The sequence below is a fragment of the Amblyomma maculatum genome, chromosome 5, assembly GCF_055883805.1.
Source record: "Amblyomma maculatum isolate TAMU_Amacu chromosome 5, ASM5588380v1, whole genome shotgun sequence".
Classification (NCBI taxonomy): domain Eukaryota; kingdom Metazoa; phylum Arthropoda; class Arachnida; order Ixodida; family Ixodidae; genus Amblyomma; species Amblyomma maculatum.
The window spans coordinates 43,824,221-43,838,584 of record NC_139348.1 but is presented as its reverse complement, the minus strand read 5'-3'; the positions used below and the strand labels follow the sequence as shown (position 1 = coordinate 43,838,584).

At 44.8% G+C, this 14,364-nt stretch overlaps 1 protein-coding gene across 15 annotated transcripts in view; it reads right to left on the bottom strand.

Annotated features, from left to right (window-relative positions):
- LOC146188193 (sodium-dependent nutrient amino acid transporter 1-like) overlaps positions 1 to 14,364 on the bottom strand; it is a 351,255-nt gene that overhangs the window by 199,782 nt on the left and 137,109 nt on the right. For 14 of the 15 annotated variants that reach the window (XM_084603685.1, XM_084603683.1, XM_084603682.1 and 11 more), the window contains 5 exons: positions 14,067 to 14,196; positions 11,654 to 11,788; positions 10,850 to 10,953; positions 1,923 to 2,047; positions 1,284 to 1,396 (listed from right to left, as the gene is read on the bottom strand). In XM_084603685.1, the coding sequence (XP_084459811.1) occupies positions 1,284 to 1,396; positions 1,923 to 2,047; positions 10,850 to 10,953; positions 11,654 to 11,788; positions 14,067 to 14,196 (607 nt within the window). The remainder of the gene's footprint in view (positions 1 to 1,283; positions 1,397 to 1,922; positions 2,048 to 10,849; positions 10,954 to 11,653; positions 11,789 to 14,066; positions 14,197 to 14,364) is intronic. The other variant, XM_084603677.1, reaches the window with a different exon arrangement.

The window sequence follows — 14,364 nt, the reverse complement described above, 5'->3', positions numbered from 1 at the left end:
ATTATATTGTTACATACGAGGAAAAAGCGGGCAGGTGGCACGGGCAGACGCTCTCGCACTAGGCCCGCCAACAGTTCACTAAACGTCATCTTACGGTCATCGAATTTTATTTCTCTCCTCTGTTTTGCTCTTTGCATGGGCTTGCCGCCCCGTAACATTTGGTTGCAGGCGCTGGGTGTGTCATCATCAATCATCATCCTGGCCCGGAGCTTCGGTGCCCTGTGTCTACTTGCGCCGTCGGCAGCGAATTCCATGGAGCGCATCATATGGCTGTTCCCCAGCCTGTTGCACCCGAAGCGACCTTGCTGTTCCACCGCCCCCTCCCACCCGCCCTGACCACAAGACATGACGAAGGAGACTGACCCGAGACCCCACCCACACGATCACAAGACACATCGAGAGCCGATGATCATGTGACCCTACTGACCCGATTTGCCGACCTGAGACTCCAACGACGCAAGACGCCGCCACTCATGAACACATGACCCCTGCCGATGCCATGCGGTGCGTGCCTCAGCCTCGACCATAGGATCTTGGAGACGAGCGGTCCGAAAGCATCCTAGGCCAGGCTTCATCCAAGAATCATCACGGAGGCAAGCAGTTGTCTTCTTCCTCCTCAGCGATCCTGTCACGCCAATCATCATATCATGGACTCATCAACATCGACAAACTTCCTCGTCCACGATCGGGACGATCGCTCGGTGGCCCCGGGGGATGTTATAGACGAAGAAGAAGCGGGCAGTAGCGCGGGCAGGTGCGCTAGTGCGAGGCCAGCCAACATTTAATTAGACGTCATCTCACGATCATCGAACTTCATCTCTCTGTACTCTGTTCTCTTTTCATCGGCCAGCCGCCCCGTAGCAATATGATAGCTCGGGAAGAGAAAGTTGCCTTGATTTCTTTTTCGGATAGTTGGAGTTGGTTTCGTGTTAACGAGGCAGTTATGGCACAAGGGCAACAGACACCACAACACGAGACTCCAAAGCCCCTGCGCACGGGCACACCACTTCGCCAATTTTCCGCGGTATCTCCTTGGCTTTGACAGTTGGCTGTTAAAATCAGGCTCACGGACTCAGGGTTAAGGTAGCTGAATTGCGATTCAGGAAAAATGGAAAAAAACACTGTGCATAAAGGTTAAGGGATCACAGCAGGAAGAAATTAATCATTTGCCTTCGAGCACCCTGTCACTTCTAGCGAATGTGCAACTTTGAGACGAACTGGATACTCAGACAGCATTCTGCTCCATGGCAGAGAAGGAACGCAGTCAAAATATGCATACTCACAAACTTGGGGAGCACCGTGGAGATCAGCCACAAGGAGTGAACTTGACCCCTGAACTGCTGCCACGGCACCGCACTAATGGCCTGGGGCATGATGCCAATTTCATGGTCCGACTCTGCATGTGTGAAAAGTGCACAGTGATCGACATATTAAGGCGAAAGCCTTTAATGGCTGATACTGTCATGGACAAAGTCTCACGGCCGCGGCTGTCGCGTGGCGTTCCTTAAAGCGCGTTGAAGTGTGGGATTGCAGATGGCAAACGCTATACAAGATGAGACTTCTCAGGCCTTTCTTCAAGAAACAGGCCCGAAATGACTAATATGGACGAACGTTGGCTTTTGGGAAGAAAGATGCCAAGGGACAAAAGAAGCATGCACACAGACAAAAAAACTGGAAAATAGCAAGGCGCGGCTAGCATTTCCACCAAGAAATGATGCTAATTCAAAATTTTTAAACGCATTGCATAATACAACATTTCTCTATACGCCGCAGGGTTCCTAATGAGACTAATGGGCTGGTTAGGACTGACGGAATGCTAAATCTTTAGATTTCAACCCATATGGTTTTACCTTCAACAATTATTGTGCAGAACGTGCACGCTCCACGAAATGTAATCGAGAGTATAAGTTAAAAAGACACACCCGGGTAGACGAGCATGTGGGCATCGACACCAATGCTGGCGGAGAGGTGTCCCAGGAACATGAAAGTGATGACTGTGCGCAGGCCCTTGCTCGCTGTGTCCGCCGCTAGCACGAAGATGACGTCACTGAAAGGGCCAGAATAATAAGAGGGGTGTAATTCTGCGAGCACAAGATGCCGCGATATCTACTGAGCCATTATCAGTAGTCCACGGCACCGTCTGGTCGATAACTTTCCGATGACATTTATGCATGTCTATGAATAACCCCACCTATTACTGGGACTGCATTAAGTGTATGGGATAGTCCTACTATGCCACGAATTTTTAAGAGTGAGCTACAGAACAATCGCTCCTGTGCCGCAGATGATTTCTATGACTTGTCACCCCCCCCCCTCCCTCTTAAAGAATAATTCCCGACATCCTCTAAACTAAAGCGAAGTGCTACACTGCCGGTAAGAAAAGCGTACAGCACAACTAACATAACTGGCAAATCAACTGTCAAAAGGCGCAACTGCTGACAAGCTGCCTTCAACGTGGCCTAAGATCATAGCAAAGAGGGTATCTATACATATTACTCTCAATGTTTTAACAGTGTTATTGTGCTATAAGCAAATCCTGAGAGATAGCTTTAGCATAATGGTCCGAAAACGCCAAACGCGATTTAATTTACATGAAGGAAAGAGGGGCTCTAAAACATTGACAAATGTTGCCAGTTTACCAAAATGTTATACACAAGGTTGTTTTATAGATAATTATATGCGTAAATGCTTATTTCCACCAATACATTATCCGCTGTGAAGGTAATGCTAAATACATACTACTCCCGCAAGAATATTTTTCATCACGTGAAATGTCGTACTGAATTACTTTAAGTTATTTGGATGTGTCACGAAAATTCATTGAAAGGCATTAAACCCCATGTAAAGCTATTATCCATTTCTGTTACCTTCTGCGCATTTTGAGACGCTTTCAGAACGGCTGCATGACCATTTTGGCCTAGGCCTGCTAAAATCGAGTGTGTAACTAAACAATGTGCTGAATTACAGCGTGCATTTTGTCATCGAAGACAGGTCAGCAATAGCGACTGGCAACAACTCTGTAATGCGTAGAACGACTACGTTCTGTCGGCGGGGACGAGTCTGACTTTCACATGAATGTCAAAGGGGCTACAGCTTGACTCTTATGAGAGCGAATCAAGACAGTAAAAGGCAGAATCAATTTTTAGTGCCAAAGTTTTCATCCGGAAGTTCAGAGTTTAGCGAAATCGTTTAAAATTTGCATGTGAAATGCATGTAGGTGTCCACCGGGAAGTGAGGCATGCACTCCGCTTTTCCAGGGCGACTCAGGCTATGAGAGACGCCGTGAGGAAGGGCTCCGGGCATTTTGACCACATAGGGCTCTTTAATGTGAATTTACATCGCGCTTACAGGACAGCCTTGCAATCTCTGCCGAAATGTCCGCCAACTCACACCGCTCTCTAAAACCTCCATCAAATATTTTGGTGAAAGCTACAAGCCAAAATTTTCCCCTCTCCTGCTTAATTGGCCTCGGCTCACCCGGGCCCTTAAAACCTAACATGCTCTATGCGGCGCACTCAGGGCCACCATTGACATTGTTTATGTGCATGGATTCCAGCCGCCGCCCCACTGGGGCCTCACGTATCAAGAGGGTTGGGAGATTGCTGCCTACACCTTAGACCTGGCTTCGTAGCAGAGGCTGGTCGGCAGGGTAGAAGCGGTCGCTGCCAGGCACGGCGTGACGGACATCACCCGGGATCAGGAGCAGTTGCAAACCTTTAATACACCTTGGTTCTCTCAATAAATGTTTTACCACCATCATCACCACCTAAACTGCTAATAATGTGTAGGAAAGGCGCAGTATTCTTCACACACATTCTCCTTGGACACCTGGGCCGCGCCATATGAGACGAGTGTCATATGAGCAAATATTAGCTTGTAAGTGGCGTAGTTTGTAGTAACTAGGAACTGATGACGCCATTAAGTTATTGCGCAAAGTATGACAAATGTGGTGTAGTATTTGTAAGAATTCATGACATCATTGAATCACGACTAAGTGCGATTTGGAAGTGGTGTAGATGTAACTATAAATTGATGATGTCCTATTATATGACTAAGTATGACTTGCAATTGGTGTGGTATGTCGTAACTAGAACTAGATGATGTCATCAAAGTGACGTATTCAAGATGACTTGCAGAATTGGTGCAGTATGTCGTAGCTAGACAAAATATCACTTAAGACGTAAGGCTATACGACGTCGTATTGCATACGAAGGTCGTGAACATTCTCTCATTTACTTTTTCTTCTTACAACTTTGGTGCCGATTGCCTAATATCATCGCTTCTGTAATTCTGCCTCACGCTGGTGTTTACAAGCGGCAAGCTCAATGAGCGTGCTGTATACACCTTTGCTGACAGTCCCCTCAGAAAACTTTGAGGAATGAACTCATTTATTATATATTGCAACCGATTACAGTATTTCAGCTCGTACGGAGCACACACTCACAGAAGGCTGCGTGAACTCAGTAGTGGCCTATGCGCCCACTATGTTCCGAAGTCGCGAAAAACACATTTAAGCTGAGCCTGAAGCGCAAGATGCGATAGCTGAAAACGAAGAACCCTCTATATCGATAGCGTTTCACCGAAGCACAAAACACTAAGCGGCGCTTCTCTAGGGTCACGTCTGTGTTGTAACGTGTGCTCGAAACACTCTGACGCACGCATGCGCAGAGATATGGCGGTTCATTTCGGTGACGGTGATGGAAATTCCTCGCACATGCTGACTTGATGGCAGAAATGAGAATCCGAGCATCAGCGACTTCATAATTCACCCGCTACTGTTCCCGCGATAGCTATGTTTGGCTTCTTCGAAGCGCCTCTGCTGTCTCATTTTTCACCGCGGAGGATTCGCGTCGCGTCGCCCGATGAACAGAGAAAATAGGTGCGGGCAGAAGACTGTAGGACAAACATCCACGATTTCTTCCCACCTGCCTCGGGAGGCTCCATTTTGTACTATCGCCACAAAATGTTTACGGCATGCGTTGTCTCAAGAAAAACAAAAAATGGTTGATTAGCGTCAACCATCAGCCTCACCCAACTGGCATTGCTAGCAGCTGATGGCAACTCCATTCCCATGCGCGATGTGCCATCGCTTTCAGCACGAGATTGCCTGTTCCAGTGACCGATAGTCACAAGCGTTTAACGCAGCACATGGCCTGCTGAAATCGCCACCATACTGGGATATATATACGAGCTACGAAGATTCTGCCAGCAGTGGACATGGCAGCACTACCAAGATGAGGAACGTTAACCCGTTAATCTATTTTGTGTAGGTGAAAAAACAATATGGCAAATGTGTCCGCTCAAGTGGCCCCTTTTTGCTCGTGCTGTCGTGCCCGCAGCAATTGTTCTGTATCACTGTGGTATTACGCATGTTTTTACTTCTAGGAGGAGATATTGAAACTAACTCCGGACCAAATCTATCCTAAATTGCCAAGCAAATCTAGTGAGCGACATAAAAGAGAAAGGAGCTACGGCTGGTTGAAATCGACGAGAAATAACAGCTTGAAAGAAAAAAAAAAGCTCGTCACCTGCCAAAACGAACATTTTCGCATGAATCGAGTGATCCAAACAATGAAGAAAAAAATCGACGACCTAGAAAATCATATCAGAAAGTCAAACCTAAATATATACGGACTCCCGGAGGAGGAAGAATAAACCAGGGAAACTTTTATGCAACCAGGTAGCCAAACGTTGTGCAAGATGCCCTCAAACTAGAGGCTGTCGCCATCGAGCGAATACACAGACTGTTCTGTGTATTCTGAAACTGTTAGATTCGAGACAAAAGAAAACACAAATATTAAAACACCGCTTTAAACTAAAAGACACATACGCACACAATACGCTATTGGTGAAAGTTTGTCTGCCTGAGTTCGAGAGGTAGAAAGAAACTGCGGGCGAGCGCCAAGCAAGAACCTGAAAATAAGGAAACGATCGCGCTGGCATATACGAGTTGATCACAAATATTTTTGTTTGCGACGAAGAAACAAATAGCAGAATTCCTATTCAAAAACAGGACACAGAATTCAACCTGCGAGTGGCTCGCCAGAATGCTCATGCAAAGAATTGCAATAGCATGAAATAGCAAACAAAGCTCGGTCACTTGAAAACACCTTATATTATTATGAGCCAGACGTAGATGAAATCACCGAAGCTTGAATTTCACCAGAAATTTCTAATGATGAAATCGCTCCACCGAATTATTTCATCATCAGAAAAGACCATGGTTCACAAGGATCGGGCAGTGGCATCATTGATAAAAAAGTAGGTACCTTTCGTTGTCCTGCCTGAAGTCCCCTGCGCGGAAGCTGTTTTCTGCAAGATAGCTCGTAAAAATACAGACATAGTTACCGGCTGCTTCTACAGAAGTCCTACTACGGGACATGAATGCGTCTCGAAAATTAAGCAATTCCTTCAGAACCATGCCCGAAATTCACAGATTACTATCATGGGTGATTTCAACCCTCTCAGAATAAATTGGAGAACAGTTCACTATACATCAGCAGCTTCAGAGGCCCTCATTAAATAAATTGTAATACCCGCAGGTACTTAAGGATCAATAGGTAATATTCTAGAGCTCATATTAATCAGCGATCACTTTCTTGAATCCCGTGCTCAAGTTCATATCATAGAAGGCATCTCGGACCATAGTATACCTACCAGCCGATTACCTTTAGAGAGCCATATATAAGAAAAGCATCCAAATTGTTACTAATTTTGCCAAAGCAGATGACACTAGTATAGTAACAAACCTCGTTCACGAATTTCAAACGTATTTTGATATTGCATCGAGTGAGATCCCTAACGTAAACACTTTATGAGAAGAGTTTACGAATACGGGCCCCAGGCACCCTCAAGCTGTTTCTCAACAACGTTTTCGTCTGGGGACCCCAACGACATGTTGAAAATGAATGATGATGATGATGAAGATGATGATGATATGCTACCTACTGTGGATGTGAATTCGTCCCGCAAGAAATAAAACCTCCTAAGAGAAACAATCTCTGGATAACTAGGGACGTGATTCACGCACAACGACAAGCGACTATGCAGATCAATTAAAGATAAGAGACAAAATATTACTACATGATTGAAACTATCTTTTGCAATCACGAGGCTGAAAGAGGTATCAAAGCATGCAAAGGAGCAATATTTTAACGTGACGTTCCCTATATTTCTTACAGATAATCCTTATAGATTCTTGGCATACTTCCGCGAAAATAAATCATCAACATTTATTCTGTTTATCAAAGTAAAACAGATCGAAGCTAACGTGTACAACGATTTTTTCAAGTCAGTTTTCAAGAAAGATAATAACACTCTTCCTAACCGCTGCCGCACAATTACGTCATGTATCGGTCCTCTCAATATAACATATGATGGTGTTTTTAACTTCCTATAAACGGAGACACAAAGAAAAGTGGTCCAGATGACATCCCCAACCAATTCCTTAAAATATGTGAAGAATGGTGCAGAAAATAACTAAGTGTCCTTTTTCGTAAGTCGTAGCAACATCTAAGTTACCCGATGAGTGGAAAAAAGCGAAGCTTCTGCCTATTCATAAATCCGGATATTCAAACCCATCCGTTATCTACAGACCAGTTTCGATTATAAGTACGTCGTGTAAAATCATGGAGCACATTATCTCAAAACACGTAAAGGAGTTTCTGGAGACACGAAACATTGTCACCCCATCAAAACGGTTTTCATTGTGGCGTATCGACTATCACTCAACTAACAGAGGTCGTTCATGACCTCCCTCTCAGTGCTGACAGACTGCAGTCAAACGGATATCAGTGTACTAGAATTCTGTAAAGCATCTTACATGTCAGCCGCAACAAACTAACATAGAAGCTACAAAGCATAATTGGAGATGGCAAAGGGTTACGTTGGATGAAGGATTTTTTGACCAGCCGCTCACAAATTGTAAATTTCGAGCAAGTTCAATCAAGACCAGTTCCCGTTACATCAGGGATTTCGACCAGTATTGTTTTTAGTCTTCAACAATGATATTGTTACGGAGCACAGTATATCGAGACGACGACGACGTGCTGATGTGAAGTAGTGAAGAAGACGACGCTCAGGCCTAGCTGACTTCGTTCTGTGGTGTGCGGTGCGTGGTGTGCGTCTAACAGTGAACTAGCGTTTACCACTGTGTTCTTTCCCTAAAAATATTACTAAACATATTGACTGCAACATAACATTTTTGCCGATAGTTGTATCCTGTACAAAACGACAGAAAGTCCCGCAGACCACCTTAATCTAAGCAGCTATCTTAACAAAATTGATGAATGGTGTACCACATGGCAGGTGACATTAAATATTTTAAAAAATTCGCTTGCATGGCAGTCACTAGAAACAAAAAGCAGCCATATAACTATAACTACAGTATAAATAGATCAACACTTTCAAGGCTCCCATAACATACACCAAGGGTTAATTTTAACGTCTGATACAAGATATGAAACGCATATCGCGAATGTGACCGCTGACGACTTGCGAGAACTATTTTTTCCTAAAAGATGCTTACGCTTAGATCCTCAGGATACGAAGTTTTTTGCCTACACTACACTTGTAAGACCGATTTTAAAATACGCAAGAACTGTTTGGTTCCCGCAATCAATCACTTAAGTACCTCGGCTTGAGAGAGTGCAACGAATGGCTTCAATGAGCATTCATAGAAAATACAAATCTTCTGACTCCCCTACTAATTTCGTCGCATTACCTGTACTTCCACTACTATCATTTAGGGCGAAGGAATCTCGCCTAAAGTTTCTGTGCCAGTTATTACACAACGGCTACATTATTGTTACGGACGAGGAAGAAGCGGACAGTGGCGCGGGCAGGAGCGCTCGCGCCTGGCCCGCTGGGGTTCAATAATATCATCTCACGGTCATAGGACATCACCTCTCTTCCCTGTGATCATTGGCTTGACGCCCTTAACATTATAAACATAAATATGCATAAATGTATAAATATGCATCCGCCTCACTGTGACTGCAATCTAGGCAAAAGCATGCGAATACGTACGCTTACTGAACACTAATGCCAAACCAACACCCTGAATCATTCCTTCTTTCCATTAGCGATCAACGAATGGAATCTACTCGAGCCATTGATTGCCATTTGAGACTCTATCACTGTCTTCTTTCATAACAACATTACAATCGAACAAACATGAGTAAGGTGCTAATACTACTACATTCTATCAGATGACCCCGCAACGTGTACATATATTACCCCACTCCATAGTTATTTTTACGGATAACTACTTTGCTTGCTGGGACCTGTTACCTTCTTTTTTTGCAAATATTGTATTTTTCCTCATTGTTAATTACTTCGAGTACTAACATGCTTGTTTGTATGAACGACTTTTATACTTTTTTTCTCACACTGTTATGAACTTTATGTTATTGATTGCAATCTGCCAACTAGCAGTTATTAATATTTACTGTCAGGGCACTCTTAGTGTTGATCTGCTTGAAATTTGTCCTTATTATCTTCAACTTTCCAATGTACTGATTGCGTACCTGCTATGGTTTTGTATTGAGACTAGCAGTATTGCAAATAGAAAAAAAATTCAAAAACCTTCAGACATTTAGGGTGACTATGCGTTGTAGCGTCAAAAGTTTCTCGCGCACTCATAACACTTAAATTTTTGTGACCTATGTACATATTAAAGATTGGGACGCGGTCGCCCTCTCCCTATACCGAGTGATTGCGGAAGCCGACTTGAAGCTGACAAAACGCACGACAAGCGCTTCTAATGATTCGGCCTTTTCTAAGCAGTTAATGCATAAACGCCGCTTGGACGCCACCGTATTTTACTCTCTTGTGACCTAATATGTCACACTCTGGCGAAACGTCATTACGCACATATCCAAATTTTAGGCCACCTGTTGTCGTGGTTGCGACGGAATGGGATCTTGATATTTCGTCACCCGGGTAGTTAGCGGTAAACGTGCCAACCACAACCACAACACCTGCTCATCGCCTGACGGCTGTCGCTAGGAAGGACGTCACGCCGTTTTCACGCTAAGTGCGCACAAGCCGCAACGCTGATTTTAGCAAATCACACGCGTAAGCTCAATGACATATATGCACTCTGGACCTGTAAATCTGCTCAAACGTACAAATAGCCAAACCACATTAACTAAAAGCATCTATTCTCTACTAAAAAGCGACCTTTCATTTGCTTCAGTATGCGAAGACAAAACAGTTACCTTAGTAATACACACTTTGTTGCCTGGAATAAAATGTCAGTTCGGATGAGCATCGGGTATAAGAATTAAGAGATTTCGAAATACAATATCTCACAGTTGACGCTGTTAATTTTTTGATAGGGGAATAATTACTAGCTCGTGCATCGCATGCGTACCAAAGCTGACTCAGCGCCGTGCCTAGTAGCTGTACCAAGGCTCATTCGAAAACGAAAGCACCGCGAGTGTGGTAGCTTCCAATGTTTATTTGCGATACGAAATCTCATAGCACGCGTTTAACGTGTTCGCTTAGCGACCAGGAAACAGCCGATCATACCTCTAGAGAATTCGAAGTACGCTGCGCAAGAGACATGGTATAACAAAAAGCGCTTAATCTTGTCCTTCGTGTCCAGCCCCGTATGTTTTATTGCACTTTCAACAATGTGCTCGTTGCTATTACACTCGATCGCGACCGCATCATCTCACGTAACACTCATATTTCTCGTGTCGAAGAGTCAGTGACGTCAGATGACAAAGTTTGTTAATATTCTGACAGAGTGCAACATATTTCATAGTCAAGATCTGACAGCTTTACGCGTTTTAGAGGAATGACTGGCTACTGAGAAAAGTAATATCCCGCGTCCGATCCTCACTCCTGGTAGGCGTTCTTGAAGTCGTTGAGCCTCGCGACGCCAAGGTACACGGATCCGGTGACGCCCACGCTCTCAAGGCACACATAGAGGGCGTTGGTCCACATCTAAGAGCGAAGAGAAATGATCACTGCAGCATACAGAGCTCACACCAAAATGTTCATTTACTGGTCAAGTCGTTCTACGCGTACTTTTAATAAGGAATACAAAAGAAAAACCAGGTCGGTCCAAAATTTTTTCGATGTGCTGAGAGTCTGCTTTTGGCCAAAATCATGAAGTTATCTCCAAGTGAAAATCTTGCTATGGAGCGCGATCCATACAATCATGAGTCCGTTACACCCGGTTAGGTATAGACCGTATACTGAGCGCGGTTGTACCTTCGTCGCTTGCTTTACAAGAGAGCTGTTAAAAGGACGTTTCCTCTTTGTGCGGCGTAGGAAGCGTTGGCGTAAGGCGAAAAGTAAAGGGAGTGCAACAGGCAATGTCACATATCGGCACGCTATTTATTTCCAGTGCCACTAGGTGTAAGCAGCGCTTTTCACTGTACTGCTTGTAAAGTTTTACGCACTGCGCATAAAGGGCGTCTCCCAACGATACCGGCAGCAGCGCGCTCAGTACAGCAAAACGCTATTGCTGAATCTTGCGTTATGTAAGCGGAGTAAAGTGTACAGTGTCGTAACAAACATCTGTAACCAATATGAGTGCGCTGTAAACTAATATGCTAGATATATCACAGGAGAGAGCTGCGCTGAGGTACCGGGTTAATCAATACTGGGTATTGAACGCTGGTAAAGCGCTATCGCTCACCTGCACGTCCACTACGCTGCCCCAGTCGGCGTAGAAGAACATGCCGAGTCCGTCCAGGCTTCCAGGTAGGGATGCTCCGCGTGCTAGGAGTATCGCTGTGGTCACCAGGTGAAGGAAGACCATAGCGTAGAAGAACTGCGGTACAGGGCACAAGAGGAGATTGTGTCAGTATGTATATACGCTGCATACGGCTTATGGGCTTATGCACTTAAGCTTTTTAACTGGATGGAACACATTACATGTATCATTCCATTCCGTCTTCGTTTTCTTCTCTCCGCGCATATTCATGCATCTGGCAGCGTATGGGCACATGCCATGGACAACAGTGAGGTTCAATCTTTCTCTCCCTATTCTTTTCTTTCTTCTATACTATCTCTCTTCCGTCCGCACAAGGCAGTGGAGGCGGCTCAGCTACAGAGACAGTAGCAGGCCCGTGCGTTTTCTTTTCTTTCCTTGTTCCTACAGCCACAACAACAACAACAAAATTCGAAGCCCACGTTCATCTGGATGATAATAAAGGCCCACATGTCTCTACGACTTTACGCATGGTCGCGCGTAGGAAAATTTTGCACATCGCGTTATCTAAGAAGACAGATCGTTCAAGATATTCGGGTGAACCTAAAAAAGAATAGTGAAATTGGCCAGACAGATTGCGTCTAGTTGTGTGGTTTGCTTTGGTTCATCGAGTTTAACGGCTGGGGGCGACTCGAGTTATGAAAGCTCCCGATCGATTCGACCGCTTGAGTCGTCAAATTGCGCTTCACTTCAATCGAAGTGCGGTTGCTATGGCCTGATCCGAAACGGCTACTTCGGCTTTGATACCTTGCAGTTCCGTCAGAATAAACCCCTTCAAAAAGGTTTACAAGGGATCTACAACCTGGTGCGATAAAACTGGTTAGGTGCTACAACTCGACTGTGGTGTGTTTAGTTTTAGACGGGTTTGGAAGCATATATGAAACGTTATAAGCTAACATTTTGCAAGCACTGTAATATTAATCATACGACGCTAAAGTTTAAATGAATGTACTTCGCTAAATTTTGATGTCGCTTAATTGATATAACACGGCGTTGTGATTATCGCGGGACAACGCAATCCTGCGTCGCGATGATGACACCCTCAAAGGTGCGCCAATTGGAAGTCGCGGTGACACAAGGCTGCAATCTATGAAGAGATCACTGGTCACAGAAAAATATCAGCAATTAATATTGGCGCCATAGCACTTACAGATGCTGAAACGTAACCACAAAATGTTGAACAGAAGGAGTTTGTCTCCTTTATAGCGTGAAATAGCGATGTGAAGGGTTTTCTTTCCGGATGTGAGATCACGAGTAACACAAAGAAGAATTGTTTGCCTTACAGGTATTGAGTGCATTGTTTCTTCATTCCCAGCTTGTTTGAATGCGCCAACGTCGTAGGTACAAAACGCGCAGTTACATTAAAATATTTCAATCTCGTGTGGTTTCATCTCGAAAAAAAGGCATTTTAAAGATATCTCGAAGGACACAATTAAAACGTTGATGTAAAACTAGACACATAAAGTGATTTTTTGTTGATTAGCACATTAGAGTTATTAAATGCTGACTTGCCTGGACGAGACGACTTGGTATTACCCGGATAAACTCCAACCTCTATACAGCGCGATGTCATTTTTGTCAGAGGCTGACATTTTACAGAAACACCCCTTATAGAAGTAGTGAATTGAAAGCTTCGGGAAGCGGCGGGACGAATCAGTTGGTTCTGTGATGAAGTAAGATGACGTGAGTTTCAAACTATGTAGCATGGGAGGCCATATAGCTACTTGCTGACAAAGACGACCACATAAATCTTCGTCTGTGCCTCTTGGCTCGCAGATGTTAGCTATTGCAATGCCACAATCTCGTCGGCTCAATGGTCTCGTGTTCTACTGGTGAGGAAAAGTTCATAGATTGAAGTGTCCTAGATTTGGAGAACCGAACAGAACAGATGAGTTCTGGGAGGCACTACCTCTCACGCAGGACGAAAAAAGGGCAACGTGAAGTCATCCGTCTCGCTCTGGCCGCTGCTCAGATCCAAGAGATCCAGGTCGACAGCTTATAGGGAGGACAAGGCTGGGACAGAGCTGCGCCTCGGATTTTTTTATTTATTGACAGGTGGCAATAAATGTTATTTCATCTCTCCTTGAGAGATTGAATCCAAGCCCATGCAGCCTACTTCTAATTGTAAGCGCCAATGGCCTGCTGAGTGTGATAAATCGGAGCACACTAAAAGGGTGAAATCGAGAGCCCCCTCCCCCCACACAGGCGCACGCACAAAAGGGTCACCTTAATTTTGCTGCATTGAGTCTTTCCTTCAATCTTTCCCTGATTTAGACATACGCCTTCAATATCTCATAACATGGGGCCGCCCTCTTCGCCTCAAGCTTATTTCACTTACGCGCTTGGCACTACAGAGTCCGTGGCGAGCGAACGCGAAGACCAGCACCCACACTGCGGCCAGCGAGAGCAGAGGCTGCACCCGGATCACATCGAAGGATCCCGCGTCCCAGGAAGCTCCGGCACGGCGCCTGCAATCCACACAAAAAATTGCCGATGGCTTAGCTTGATTAAACTTACTTTGTAAGCGAAAGCTTCATTTCTCATGGGTCATTGTCATCATCGGCCTGACTATACCCACTGCAGGGCGAAGGCCTCTCCCATATTCCTCCAATGGCACCGGTCTTGTGCTAACTGCA